We start from the raw sequence: 15,586 nt of genomic DNA, 5'->3' as shown, positions 1-15,586 counted from the left end.
AGTTTCAGAATCCACTATTACACATTGTGATAAACAGAGGAGTTTTACTTGGCTGATTTTTGGAAGAATCTTCTCAAAATAAATATTGAAAATGTGCAGAATGTGGATGCCAGCAGAGGAAAGTGCATTCAATGTTCTGCCTGATAGCAAGGTGGAGCAGGAAGAACACTCTCCAATTTAATAGGACATTATTTTGACTTGGTAAAAATCCACCCCCAAATACAATTTACTAGTCCCCCAACATTTTGTGGCACTACTGCAACAGCATCTGAAAACATAAGAAATTGAGGGCATAATAGATGCTGAATTCAATTTGAGCTGTGCAATTCCAGTTTGTACTGGCAATTCTATATATGCATATTTAAAAAAAAACCATCAGAACTCCAGTGACACATGGATGTTCGCTTCCTTATTCAGCATCAGTTGCTATCATAAAATACTCAAATAGCTGATCACAAGGTGTTCCCTTGCTCTCTATTGGCATACACCTCCAAACCTATTATCCAACATGTCCAAGACACAGCATGTACTCACCAAATATTATTATTGCATTCTGTGGTCAAAACATAAATGTGCAGTGGGAAGGGATGTCCAAAGATCTATTTTTTAACTACTGCTTTTTCTTTCCCATAACTAATTTTTATCATAATTTTCTGCACATTTTTTCCAGGGTATTGCAGGTACTGATGTTGCAAAGGAAGCCTCAGATATTATCTTGACGGATGATAATTTCAGTAGCATTGTGAAGGCTGTAATGTGGGGCCGTAACGTCTATGATAGCATCTCCAAGTTTCTACAGTTCCAACTTACTGTTAACGTTGTGGCTGTGATTGTGGCTTTCACTGGGGCATGTATTACACAGGTAAGCTGAGTTGCAGAGATGACATGAAGCAGGGATACTGGACTGCTTGATAATCCAAAGAGCTAAATACTCAATTTCAACAGATGCTTTCAACTGGTCACCATTGTATTCTTAATTCCTACAGTATTGTTAGCATGCATTTTTTTCTGGGTAATAAGTTTGGGAATCATTAGTTACATGTCAGAGTTACATCTGGAATCATGCATTTTATCAGTCATACAGATATTCACAGAAGTATTACTTTTGATTGGACTGCAATTGCTGGTACATTCAAGATGGCAGCATAGTCATTTAGAAGTAATCCAGACAGGGAAACTTTCAACTAAAAATAAAGGAAACATTTTGGTGCTTTGTATTTTCTGATTCAAATAACTAAAAACAAAAACAAAAAATCAGACACAGAAATGTCTTTCTGACTGAATTTTTTCCCCAGAATAATCCGTTCTAATTGCTAATATCACTATCCTCATTTACATCTTATTTTAGCAACCTTGTTGAACCTTATCCGTTGGGAGCAAAAATCAACAGCTTTGTGCTATTCAGCAATAGGGTGACCAGACAGCAAGTGTGAAAAATCGGGATGGGGGTGAGGGTTAAGAGGTGCCTATATAAGACAAACCCCCAAATATTGGGACTGTCCTTATGACATCGGGACATCTGGTCACCCTATTCAGCAAAGTACTTGTCACTTGCTCAGATACCCTGCCTAACTTTTCTACTCACCCTTTAAAAGGACCAAGACATCTGATGTGTTTTAAATGTTTGTTTTCTGTGCCTCTCCTCCTCCTCCTTCTCCTCACAGCAAAGAGCTACATATTCATAGGTGTGTTAATGGCTGTGTTTGGAAGATCTCTAAGCATAAATCAGGTTTCAAAGCCTGGGCTCCAGCCCAACTGGGAACGAGTCAGTTGACCATGCTGCGGGTTCTGTTTTTTTTGCCATGTAGATGTACCCTAAGATGCAGCCCTAGCCACAACTAACATGCAAGGCTACGTATTGTGACAGACCCAGAGCAGTGGGGTACAGGAGTCTGGTAGAGGACAAATATACTGGTCACTGGATGACTATTTTTCTGTTCCCTGCTGACCAGAGAAGAGGCTGCACTAGAGTAATCAGGAACCTGCTAGAACCAGTTAAGGCAGGCAGGCTAATTAGGACACCTGGAGCCAATTAAGAAGAAGCTGCTAGAATCAGTTAAGGCAGGCTAATCAGGGCACCTGGGTTTTAAAAGGAGCTCACTTCAGTTTGTGGAGAGTGTGTGAGGAGCCGGGAGCAAGAGGCGCAAGGAGCTGAGAGTGAGGGTGTGCTGCTGGAGGACTGAGGAGCACAAGCGTTATCAGACATCAGGAGGAAGGTCCTGTGGCAAGAATAAGGAAGGTGTTTGGAGGAGGCCATGGGGAAGTAACCCAGGGAGTTGTAGCTGTCATGCAGCTGTTACAGGAGGCACTCTAGACAGCTGCAGTCCACAGGGCCCTGGGCTGGAACCCGGAGTAGAGGGCGGGCCCGGGTTCCCCCCAAACCTCCCCATTGACCTGGACTGTGGGCCCTTCCAGAGGGGAAGGTCTCTGGGCTGTTCCCCAACCCACATGGTGAATCTCTGAGGCAAGAAAATCTGCCAATAAGCGCAGGACCCACCAAGATAGAGGAGGAACTTTGTCACAGTATGTACCTATCTCACCAAACACACAAAAAAAAGCCAAACTAAAGTGAATGCTGCTTCACTTCAACATCACCACTTTTTCATAAGCATACCTCCTTTTGATTGTCTCATTTTGTTCAGCAAGGGGCAGGGGAGTGTGTATAACTAGTGGAGCATGCGGGTTTTCTTCCTCCAATATTAAAAAGCAAAGGACATTGCTGCAGCCTTTACACCACATCCCTAAAATAACAATGCTCAAGAGCGGCATATACTGGAGAGGGGTCCTGTTACAAACACCTAAGCTTGATAGAAGAAATGCACACCTGTGAGAACGTCACAGCTCCCTTACTGTCCATTACACAAATGTACGTGTCTGTCACTACAGGTAAATTCCATCTCTGACACACACACCTATGAGCAAAGCAATGAATAAGTCATTAGCTACACTTCAGGAGTAGGCTTACATTGCAGTCATGGAATCGTTATGTGAAACTTGAGACCTGGTCTCTCCATTAAGCCGAGAGGTTAAGCTCCTTTCAACTTATTCTTCTGAATTCTCGGGTCTCAGTTGTACTTGGCAAGGTGTGGAAAGGTCTCAAGTCGTCCCCACTGGCCCTGGTGAGCACCTTCACAGGGACTGGACACAACTGTGTTCATTTGGCTCCTCTGGGCACAAGGACAGTGTGATCATAGGGCCATTCACCAGAGGAAGCAGGAATGACTTTAAAGAAGCCAGTGGAAATTACCTTAGGTGAAATGCCTGTTGTATCCTGTCAAAGGGAAGCAAAGTAGCAACAGTCTCCTTGCTCTCCTGCTAAATGCTGGTGTACCGCCGTATTAATCCCTACTTTGGGTATGTCTTATAGGCACAATTGAGCCTATGGACAGGTAGGAGGAAGGGAAATATTGTGGATGGGGAGGAGGCAGAGATTAGGTGACAGCCTTTTCCCTTCAGGAATATTTCAAAGCATATTGAGAGATTATTTAGCATTAAGGGATAATGGCTGGTACCTAAAGAGAAGAGGAAAATACAAACATTATAGAAAACAAATGATTATAGCATCATGTTGCTGATGCTGTGGTTGAAGTTGAGATGGCCATTTCCTTTTAAATCCCTGTTTTCAGTCATTCGGTCATTACTTCCCCTCCTTCCCCAAAACAGTTCTTGTAGGATTAAATTTCTCATGCTTGGTTTCCAGCAATTTTCATTTATTTTGTGAGCCTGAAAGAAAATGTAACCCACTTCTTAAATAATATTGTTCCTTTTTGTGCTCGGATACCTCAAACATAATTGTGTGGGTAGTTAATTTGTTGTGTTTGAAAATAGATTTTTTTTTCAAATAAACAAATGACTAATGTTTGAAAATTGTGCACAGAGCATGCTCTGTGATTGTTTTTTCCCCCCTACCAGTCCAAGAACTCTGTTCGACTTCCACTGAAGACATTTGGAGAGTTTTCCTTGGCTTCCAACAGGAATTGAACCAGGCCCTAAAAATACATAATGAAGAACAGTTTTGCCCAAGTGATCTGTAACTAAAATCTTCCCTGCTCCTTCGTACTCATTTCCCACAGTTATATACTTTTGAATGTGCAACCATTCTGTTAAAAATAAACTCATCTCCCAAGGTTAATACATTTTTATCAAAATAAATCTATATGAAATTGTTTAGTTCTACAATAAAATAGCAAACCCCAAGAGAGAGAAATTAAAAACATAGATTAGAAATTGTTGCAAATATACTGCAGTTGATTTGAGATGTGGCCATGTTTACACTTAACTTCCTGATTCCTGACAATCTGAAGCAGCTTTTATTTCCATCTCATGCAACAAGGAACTTGCCTGAAGCTACATTATTATGTTGACTTTCAGACTCAAAGTTTCTATTTTATGAAAGAGCACTATGTGTGTTTGCCTCTTATAACTGAAATATTACAAAAAATTGCATTAGGGAACATACCGTACCCTCTGGTTGTTATAAAAATAGCTCTGATACAAAATGTAGGACCGTATTGAAAAATCTTAAGTACAGTAGCCAGGTTGCACATTTATAGGTACAACTAAAACTTTACACTAGTCTTAAAATATTAATTTGACTGAAATATTTAAATTCTTATTAACAAATAAAGATAACTAAAAACCATTGTTTTCAAAACACAAGCGTAGCTTTCAGTGACCCTGACAAGGGCTTGCCTATACAGCAAACATTTCCTACACATTTTACTCTGTTTTACACAGATATTTTGTCCCTGCTGTACATACAGAATATAATTGTATTCTTAGGTTAACATTCAGGTTTATGGTAATAAGTTACTTTCCATAATATTTCATCAGATCTAGAATGAGAAAACTGATAATTAGACACTGGTGTCTCTTTTGCACTATTTTTCTCTCTCATAAAATTCCCTGCAATTCAGAACTTCGACACAAGATTACAAATGTCCATGTCTGAGTATGAAAGATTTTGGTTTTGATTTAACTCAGGGCTTTTGGCATTTCTGTTTAAAGAAGGCATAGACAAGATGAATCTCCATATTAATTAATTTTCTATCATTCAGCATGTAGCCTGCAGCCATATGGCTTAGGGCTTATTAGATCCAATAAATGACCCATAAGCATTGATCCGGCAATTGCATCTGCACTGCACAGGTGGTCGACTCTTATCCCCATGGAGTCCCAGTGAAGTCTATGGGGCTACAAATTGATACAAAGGTCCAACTGCAGGATAGTAGCCATGGACAGCAATTAAATGAGACCTTATAGGAGCATTGAGGTGCTGCAGGAGATGATGCATAATAGATAGCATTCTTCTCTTGAATATGAAACAAATGCCTTGCTAAGTCAGAAAAGAAAACTCTAGTGCCAAAAGAGTCTTTCAGATGATGTAAAATGGAGGTCCTGACCACTTGCCATCATTACAAGCGTTCCCCCGCTTTTTAATCAAGCTACCAAAATAATCTCTTCATTGGCTCAGCCACACCCCTCCTGGGGGCTGGATTTATTAACGTAACAAAATATTTCCCAATTTTAAGTTCTCAAATCTCCAGCAGGTCTGTACTCCTCATCTTTTCCCACTGGGGGGGTGAATGCCTGGGGCGTTTTCCCTGAAGACTCACTCCCAGCAGCCATTCCCTGCCTTGGCCTCTGCTGAAGTCTCTCATTCTAACTTCACTCTGATTTTCTCCTTCCCTTGCTCCCCTCTCTGCAGCTTCCTGTTGCTCTTTATGGCGGAATCAGATTCTCTGTATCTCACTGGTTCTGGTAATTAAACCTTAAACCCCAAACCCCATCCCAAGAGTGGCAGGCGGTTCCTCTGCCCCCCCCCCCAAGGGTTACTTCCTGTGGCCCTCCCCGCGCACCCCACCACCGCAGCTCACCTCCACTCAGGGCCAGCTCCTGGCTTTTTGCACCCCAAGGTGGGGGGGAGGGGAAGGAGCTGGAGTGCCGCCCCTTGTTAAGTGCCACCCCAAGCACATGCTTGGAGTGCTGGTGCCTAGAGCCGGCCCTGGAGACAGGACTTCATACTCTCATTTATCCCATGGAATTCCATACATCCCTTCCAAGACCCAAAATTTCATGCAACTTACTTACCTAGGCAAATACAGTGGCAAGAAAACACTGGGACATTGTTTTTTTTAATTATTAAAAAAATCTGTTCATGCACAAAATAATCTTTAAATACACCTCAGGCAAATCAAAACAGAATTTTACTGGAGCAACATAAGGCAAATGTCCAAGCTAAGGTGTATCTCTGTGCCAAATTCTAGTTCTACCTCAAATAGTTGAGGCTTTGTGGTTGTTTGTAAAAGGTTACATTTAAAAAAAAAGGCAAAGGAATATATTTTAAACAGTGCATACTAAAAAATTAATGAGTTTTACTTGGATTTTAAAACAGAATTCATATTTTGGCAGAGACTTACCCTTGAAAGTCTTAGCTGAAAAGGCTAAACATTTGGCAAAAAATAAAAGTACTTGAAAAAGCACTTTAGAAATGATGCACTATCTTAAGTACAGCTGTCACTATACACTTCAACTCCTGAATAATGAGGATGAAAGTTACTTCAGAAATTTATAAGGTATTACTTTGCATGTTACTTAGGCTAGGTCTACACTACAGTGGGGGGTCGACCTAAGATACGCAACTTCAGCTACATGAATAGCATAGCTGAAGTTGCGTATTTTAGGTCGACTTACCTGGCTGTGAGGATGGCGGCAAGTCGACCGCTGCCACGCCGCCGTCAACTCCGCTGCCACCTCTTGCCGCGGTGGATTTCCAGAGTCGACGGCAGAGCGATCAGGGATCGATTTTATCGCGTCTTCACTAGATGCAATAAGTTGATCCCCAATAGACCGATTGCTACCCGCTGATCCGGCGGGTAGTGAAGACGTGCCCTTAGTGTTGATACACTCTAGCATTCTAAACAGCAGCATTTGACAAATCCTAACAATTTAGGAGTCTTCTGTGCTTTTGGTTAATAATACTGCACAGTAAATAGAATTAGACTGTACTGATCACCTGAAGGTTGGAAGTAAATATCAAGAAGTATGCAAGTAGAATTTAACGGACTGGGCAGCTTCTGTTAAACTTATATCTAATAGGTCTAGCAGCAAAAATGTTTGTACCTAGAAAATGTTTCAAAAGTTTTGCAGAAAAGCCTCTTTAATGGGACAGTGGCTAATGTAGGCAAGTGTTTGTGCTGAGCGACAAATGGGAATTAAAAGGTAAGGATAAAAACACCTTTCTGTCCCCTTACAGCTTGTCATCTTAACTCAAAAATAACAAGCTCTAAAATTTGTGAGGCTGTATGTGTCACAATAGATTTGTGGTTTATTGCCAGCCTCTTGTGATTTGTACTTTAAGTGTTTTCCAAGATAAAGTGTAAAATCATTTGATATGAGGGACTTTTACCTTTAGGCAAATAGTAACCTTTTCCAAGGTCAAATGGAAAAGAACTTGATAAGTACGTGGTGATCTCAGGTGGATCGCAATGTGAACATCTTTCCTCCCAACAATCGTTGGAGGCTACATGATGATGTATTATTTTGAACTTCACCTACGAGATCAAAGGATTCTTTGGCCATTTAGTCAGTGGCCAGAGACCGCCAAAAGAACATTAAGCTTGAATGCCACTTACCTGTTCTAGTGCTGCATAGAGTCAGAACAAGACTAAAAACTATAATGGAAGACTAAACTCCATGTCTGATAGACATTTTCTTTAGTTTCCACTAACTAATCAGAAACCAGGTAGAGTTGCAGTGGAAATTTCATGACACTAGCTGCTCAAACTAACATGTGTTAATGTTTGGACTTGGGCTTAGAACGAGGTTTTACACTTGATTGAGCTGTGCAGCACTGCAGATAATTGGTAATTATTAGAGGCACTTTAGGAACTCAGGGTGATTGGCACAGTGAACTGGTGATAACGTGTTGCTGCCCAAGCTGATGACGTCTGGTTACACTTGTGTGAAGATGGGTCAAAGAGAGGAACTGCCTGTAACATTATTCATAGGAATATCTGAGGCCTTGGCTATTGCCCACATGACTGTTTATTATGAATAATGTACAGATGTAATTTTCGTTGATGTGGGGATGAACACTTGAGGCAGCAATCCAGCTTCTAAAGTTATCTCCAAACAGAAAATGCTTATGCAGTGCTCTTGTTAACCATACAAAATGTGAAAATAGGATGAGGCAAATTCTTCAGTAAAAACCTGATTGTTTCCGCCTTTTTATGTATATTAGGTACCTCAGCACTAGGAGTCTGTAAGCCATGATGGTGAAACCTTAGCATAACGTCACCACTGCTTTGGGCCATTCCACATTGGTAAAACCACAAAATCTGGGACCTAGTTAATCCTACTTATCCTTTGTTTAACTCCCCCCCTCCCCCATCCCTACAAATACAGGCACTTCCTATTGCTGGAGCTGCATATCAGCTGGCTAAACTGATTTCTCCTCCTGATACGCCCAGTTTATGCTGCCCATGGCCAGGAAGTCAAGAATCTTGACTAATCTTGGCTAATCATTCTCTGCTCCCTAGCATGCCCAACTTGTGCCAAAGCAGTAGATTGCCTCCCCCACGCCTCGAGTAGGCCAAACCTCAACATTGTTTTTTAAATACAGTCTGCGACAAAAGAATTTTTTATATGCACGTTTACTTATTTGCAGGAAAATGAATGTATTGTGTCCCCAGTGAGATCAAGACTGTAATTTCAAGCAAACACAGAGACCAAAACATTTACAGTTTGTCTCCAAGTGCTGTCCTTAACAGGCTTCAAACAAGTGTTTTTAATGGTATTTATTTTGGTCTGTAAATTATTCTGACACTCCTTTGCCTCACCTATGCACTATGGTAAAAATATATGGTGCATAACAACAATACTGTGATCTTCAAACTTTCACACTGTAAGTCAATGGTTCTCAAATTTTTGTATTGGTGACTTCTTTCACACAGCAAGCCTCTGAGTGCGACCCCCCTTATAAATTAAAAACACATTTTAAAATATTTAACACCATTATAAATGCTGGAGGTGAAGTGGGTTTTGGGGATGGAGGCTGACAACTCTCGACCCCCGCATGTAATAACCGTCCAACCCCCTGAGGGGTCCCGGCCCCCAGTTTGAGAACCCCTGCGTAAATTATCCCTGTTATATGATAAAATGTTGGAGTGTTATCTCATATTATTTTTGAGAATTCTCTTACCCATCCCTGATATGAATAAAGTACCCCTCTCTCTCTGAGTCTGAAAATAGATTTCACTAATGCTATCTATTTCAGATTCACACTAAAGGCACAGGAACTAGAATTATTCATGTGTGTTCCAAGAAAAAAAATTCTACCTCTTTCTTCCTTGCTATGGCTCTTAGAAGCAAACACAATTACGTGTCATTACAATTGGTCCAGTGAGGTACAGTTACTGAGAACGGATCATTAGCCAAACTGCAATTTAATATATATTTCTTTTTGTCATTTACTTTTCACCTGAGAGCTGTATTAGGTTTTTTGTTGGTTGGTTGGTTGGTTTGTAATGTGATCTAAAGCCCTATATGGTGTGACCTTAGGCTGTCTCCATCTTGGATTAAATGAGCAAATAGCTCCTTCTAGTGGTTGCTAATCTAGTTTGGAAAATAAATACCTAATCCTACCAAAATCTATTAACACTTTGGTAATAATGCTGATGTTTGGGTGTCCTGTGAATATTTTTTTGATGAAGAGCATGAACATTCTGCTTCATAGTTCCTAATGACTCTTCCTGTGATTTAGTAGATGAATCAGTCTTCTCTCTCCCTACTTGCTTTTAATAGGATGTTGAGTACATTCAGTTCACATCTGAGCTGTATAACGTAGTTTATTTCTGTGTTTAAAAATAAAATAAACTATAAAATTTGAATTTATCAAAATCTCACATTGAATTGTTCCAAGATTTTGATCAATTTCAGGCAACACAGTGTGTGTAGTACAGCAAATTGTAGACATAACTTAGATATAAATTCACATTAAACTTGATATTTTAAATTGTTTTAATATAGGTTTTTTTCTGTCCCCACCCTGGAAAACATATTTTTTGATAGTCTTTAATATTTAGTCACCCAAACCTGACTTCTAAACAATTTAAAAACAATCCTTGGGGTAAAGTGCTATGGTACATTGTATAATCAAATTATTCAGATGGGATTAATGTGATGCTAAATAAGGTGTCTGGATGCAAATACTGCTGGCTGAAATGATTGGCGATAAATCTGATTGTTCGTCTTTGCTTAGCTCCATACCCTTTTTGATATTACTGCCTCGCAATAGCACAATAAGACATTGAGTGTGAAGGGAAGAAATGGTGGAGACAATGATCATTTTAGCAAACCAAAAAAAAGAAACACATTATATTTTATTTTGTCTCCTAAGGACTCTCCACTGAAAGCTGTGCAGATGCTGTGGGTCAATCTAATTATGGACACCTTTGCTTCTCTTGCTCTGGCCACTGAACCCCCTACAGAGTCTCTACTGCTAAGGAGACCATATGGCAGAAACAAGCCTCTTATATCACGTACCATGATGAAGAATATTCTGGGCCATGCTGTCTACCAGCTAACTCTCATTTTTACGCTTCTCTTCGTTGGTAAGATAAACAAAACATATTTTTGTTCACTTTAGGTCTCAGCTGTAGCTTGCTGTACTGATTATTCCAAAGTACCAAACATTTGCATTAAGCTTTAGTCAGGGCTCACCCGAGACATGCCCAAGGTGTTGAGCCATGCAGTTGGACCAAAAGAGATAAGGGGAGATGGAACAGCCCCAACTGGAGGGTGATGGGATGTAAGGGGTGATTCTGGAACTTGTCATATCTTCTTGGTAAAAATGTGGGATTTGCTTAATCTAGCTTTTTGGAATATTAAGAAAAGTGTAGGTTCAAGGCATTGGGAAAGGTTTAGGTCAGTATGGGTGTTAACCAAACTGGTCAGTCTGTTTCTAAGCTCAAATTTCAAGCCTTGTCCTCTTCACTAGGAAACTTAATATTTTATTTCTGTTGAATCTGAAATGTACAGATTCAAGTTATGCTGGTACAAAAAGCCACTTCAATTTGGGAACTGACAATATTGTTCAGTGTTCTTCCATGATAAATGCTATCATCCAGATAATATAGACAAACAAGTGAGTAATTAGAATCTATTTAGACCAGACAATAGACTCCATTCTGGGATTTAACACCTGTGACTGTTGGAAGGAAAAAAATTGGCTAATTTATTATTTCAGCCCTCTACCCGTGGTCTTACACTAATTCAGGTTTTACTGATGGTGAATGCTTTTCTTCTAGAATGGGGTCTTTGGGGACATGAGATATAGGGGAGAAAAGGACTGTTTTTCATTGCAAGGAATAACCCAGGAAGAATAATAGTCACTCTTCCTCTATGTCACTTAGTGGATTTGTTCAAGAGGCTGATGATAATAATTAACACTTGGGGCTCATGTACTGTGTTCATGACAATATGTCATAAGAATGGCCATACTGGGTCAGACCAGTGGTCCGTCTAGCCCAGTATTCCGACAGTGGCCAATGCCAGATGCTTCAAAGGGGAAGAACAGAACAGAGCAATTGAGTGATCCATCTCCTGTTGTCCACTCCCAGCATCTGTCAGTTAGAGACTTATGGACACCCAGAGCACGGGGTTGTATCTCTGACTTTCCTGGCTAATAGCCATTGAGGGACCTATCTTCCATGAACTTGTCTAATTTTTAACTGATGTTAAATTGGCATTTGTTGATGGCCTGAAATCTATGTCTTTGTAATACATAATTTGTAATTACAGACTATGTAATACACTCCCTAATAAGTTGTTATGAATGTACATTCATGTATGTACAAGCCTTAGGAGGGCCAGGCTCCTCCCTGCAGCTATGAGCCTATTTTGGATGCTAGGGGGGCTGACAAGCCTGTTAAAGCAAAGAAGCAGCCTATAATGAGCCTGATAAGTTTCTGAGGTTGGGGTGGGAAGGGGAGATGTCCCCCAACTAGTACCTAATATTTGCAGGAGGATTCTGATGGCCCCTAGAAAGCCTAATAAGCGTGTCAGCCTATGACTATCTAAACTATGCACATGAGCCTTCATAATAGGTGCATCTGAAAGTCAAACATCCTGTACGCTTTATGGGAGTTATAGGTGGCCCTCCAGTGAGCCTCCCAAGGCTGAGAGAAGGACCTTTCTTGAAGGCCTGCAGGAGAGAAGAACCTTTGCCCCGCACACATAGGGAGCCTCAGGAGGCTCTCCAGTCCCCTTCACGTTTCTGAGGAGGCGTACAGCCCACCCCATTTCCTGAGAGCCTTAGGAAATGTAGCAGTAGGCTCCCTTGGGAGCTTCAGGAGGTTCAGCTGTATCCTACATGGTAAAAAGAAAATGTGCTTCTTTCCTTTCCAATAAGCTTCCTAGCAATCAGATTAGCAATTTGGTAAAGATAAGGTAAAGAGCTAGATACTTTTTTTTAGTGAAATCTTAGGAATCATTTGATATGCTGTACTAAGTTTCCCACGGCCAGTAATCCACAGTTCCAGATTCATAAGCTAACTGTTTAAATTGGACTCTGATCAATGATCTTCTGTACAAGAGTTTAGCAAATCAAATTCCTTCTCTCTCTCCTCCTCCTTTCCCTTTGCTGCTATAAGTTGGCAATAAATATGTTACACGTGTGTTTGAACACTGATTGCCTCTATTTTTAGAGTGTCATAAATCTAGAAGCCATTATCCTGTTCAGTTAAACTGCTGCACAAAAAAATTGTATCTTGGTCCCAGGCCTGACCTACCAAATTTTAAAGCTGGTATGTTTCTAGTGGCCTTGGGAGAAGAGTGGGCAATGGAAACTTAGATGCAACCTTATCTACTTCTATTCCACGGAAGCAGCAGGTCCTGTTTTTGGAATGAAGTAATGCAGTGAAATGGAATTTTTGAAGATTTAATTATGGATAATCATGTCAAAGAAAAAATTCAATCAGATTTAAGCATAAATCCATTTGCCTTTCATAATGGTCTTCATTACTTGGTTTGAAGTCTTTGGTAATGATTATACATATGCATGTAATCTGTGTTTAAAAGTCTCAGCTCTATCTTCAGCATCACACCCGTAGTAAAGTTATAATGCTACATTTATGTTATCACAACTTTTTTAAGTCAAAAGACTATAGGCCAAAGTCTTCCTTTGGATGCATGCGCACAGTTCCCATTGATTTTCACTGGAGCTGCTCAAACATCAAAGGCAAAGTTCAGTTCTCTGATGACTCTACTGATAGAATATGACCTTACTGCAGTTCTCTTAGATCTATAACTGTTTGTGAGGTGGAAGCCTCTCATTCAAACAGTAACACCACTGGGAGCCCGGAACAATATTGTCCAAGTGAATGATGTTTGGTATAAACAAATGTTTGTTAAAGTTTGCTGCAGAGCAAAATTCCCCCTTTACATTTATTTTATCTCTATTCTTTACTCATACAGATTAAGGTTCTGCCCTTATTCTAAGGGTCTCTTTTTATATATAGGTATACATGTGTTAAGAATTGTGACATGTATACATATAGTGAATAAGTAAAGTGGCCCTGTGTGTAGATGTATTTCCAAGTGTTATGTAACCTCTACAATTACTGTTCATACTGTACAAAATGTTGCTTTTTTAATATTGACAATCAATTTTCAGTTATCTAAATAATAGTATGATCTCCTGTTAGGTGCTTACAAAGTAGATTAACAGACAAATGGACAAAAACAAATCATTTTAAAATTGGGTGGTGGTAGCTGCTGTTCTTTTTAGTTAATATCCTTGACTACTTGTCAAGAATAATGCATATTAGGAAGTAATATGCAGAGACTGTTGAAGGATGGTTGCTGCTAATTGTTTTAGAAATGGCAAATGCAGTGTCAACAAGTCTCCTGCTCTGAATAAATGAGATGAAAGAAATGACTCTTTAGAGTCGTTCCTACCTGGTGGGAGAAAAAACCCTACCAAAAATCATTTGAGCTGGTACATTGAGTCACTGGATAATAGTCAACCTTATGCAGCTTCACAGTGGGAATTCTGTATTTCTTTGCTCACTGAGTTGGGAACTATGCCTGCAGTGTAGTAATTGTGGAAGCAATGCTGCTAAAAAATAAAAACGAAACAACACAAGACCGAGGAGGCAGCCCATGAGCGGGAATGGCAATATAACACAAAGTCTAGGCTGAATTTTTGATAGCAGAAACAAACTTTTTTTATTCTTTTTTGCATTAAGGTGAAAAAATGTTTAAGATTGACAGTGGTCGGAATGCACCACTCCACTCTCCTCCTTCTGAGCACTACACCATTATCTTCAATACCTTCGTCATGATGCAGCTATTCAATGAAATCAACGCACGCAAAATCCACGGCGAGAGGAATGTTTTTGATGGCATTTTTAGAAACCCTATATTTTGCACTATTGTACTGGGTACATTTGCTGTACAGGTAATCATTCATGCAAGAAAAAGCAACTATTCATCAGAAATGTACAATTTTTCTGTCTTTGTTCTTTGGAAAATCAAATACTTTTGTGGCCATGGTTGTCTCTTATCAATCCAAATGCTCATTCATCCTGTATCAGACCTATTCTGCTTTAATCAAAATAACTGCTTCTATCAGTAATGATAATTTAGAACACTTAATATTTACAAACCTAGTAAAAGCATGCTAAACAGAGTATAGTATGTTACTTTTTCACAAGAGACTTATGGTTAAGATTTATAAGAAGTATGGTTAATTACAATGAGTAACTGATTTGTTGAAACAAGAAGTCTCATTATTTTCCATGGAGATTATTAATAGCATTATCATTAACCAATGGTAGCAAATAACTTTTTACACTTATTTACTACTATTGTTCATAGTAGGGATGAACAAGTTGGTTTGTTGTTAATGGGTGCAAGCATTGACCCATTTCCTTCATGTCAGCTGGGATCCAGAGGTCCATCAGATATCCCTACAGCAGGGGTCGGCAACCAACAGCACGCCTGCCAAACATGGCAGGCGAGCCGATTTTAAGTGGCATGCAGCTCCCTGCCGCAGTCCCGGCCCCCAGCCCCACTCGCCCCCCGCGCCCACCACTCTTCCCTGCGGGGCCAGGAAGCAGAAGCTTGGTTCTGCGGCAGCCAAGCTTCCCCCCTTCCCTGTTCCTTCCCCCAGCGTGGTGCTTTCCTGCCCCTCCTCCTCTCCGTCCCTGCGCCAATCAGCTGATGGCCCTAGCGAGGGGGAGGGGGAAGAGCGGTAACGTGCACACAGCTCCGTGTAGGACGCAAAGAGAGGTAGGGATGGAGCCTGAGGGAAGGGGGTGGAACAGGGCATATCCCTTCCAGCCCCCTGCCCTGAGCCGCTCAGGGCAGGGGGCTGGGAGAACCCCCACGAGCCGAGCACCCCAGCCTTCTGCCCTGCACCCCCCACACACCCCAGACCTCTGCCCTGAACCCCCACCCCACCCCAACACACATCCATCCCCCTGCCCTGCACCTCCACACACGCCAGCCCTCTGCCCTGAACCCCCCACACACTTAGCCTTCTGCCCTGCACCCACCATTCCCTCAGCCTTCTGCCCTGAAC

At 40.8% G+C, this 15,586-nt stretch overlaps 1 protein-coding gene across 1 annotated transcript in view; it reads left to right on the top strand.

Moving 5' to 3' along the window:
* Positions 1–15,586, top strand: part of ATP2B2 (ATPase plasma membrane Ca2+ transporting 2) — a 534,155-nt gene that overhangs the window by 484,097 nt on the left and 34,472 nt on the right. The window contains exons 18-20 of the mRNA XM_054035362.1: positions 671–862; positions 10,400–10,613; positions 14,250–14,461. Coding sequence (XP_053891337.1) covers positions 671–862; positions 10,400–10,613; positions 14,250–14,461 — 618 coding nt within the window. The remainder of the gene's footprint in view (positions 1–670; positions 863–10,399; positions 10,614–14,249; positions 14,462–15,586) is intronic.

The sequence above is a fragment of the Malaclemys terrapin genome, chromosome 7, assembly GCF_027887155.1.
Source record: "Malaclemys terrapin pileata isolate rMalTer1 chromosome 7, rMalTer1.hap1, whole genome shotgun sequence".
Classification (NCBI taxonomy): Eukaryota; Metazoa; Chordata; order Testudines; family Emydidae; genus Malaclemys; species Malaclemys terrapin.
Note: the sequence above shows the minus strand (reverse complement) of the source record. Positions and strands in the feature narration are given on the sequence as shown.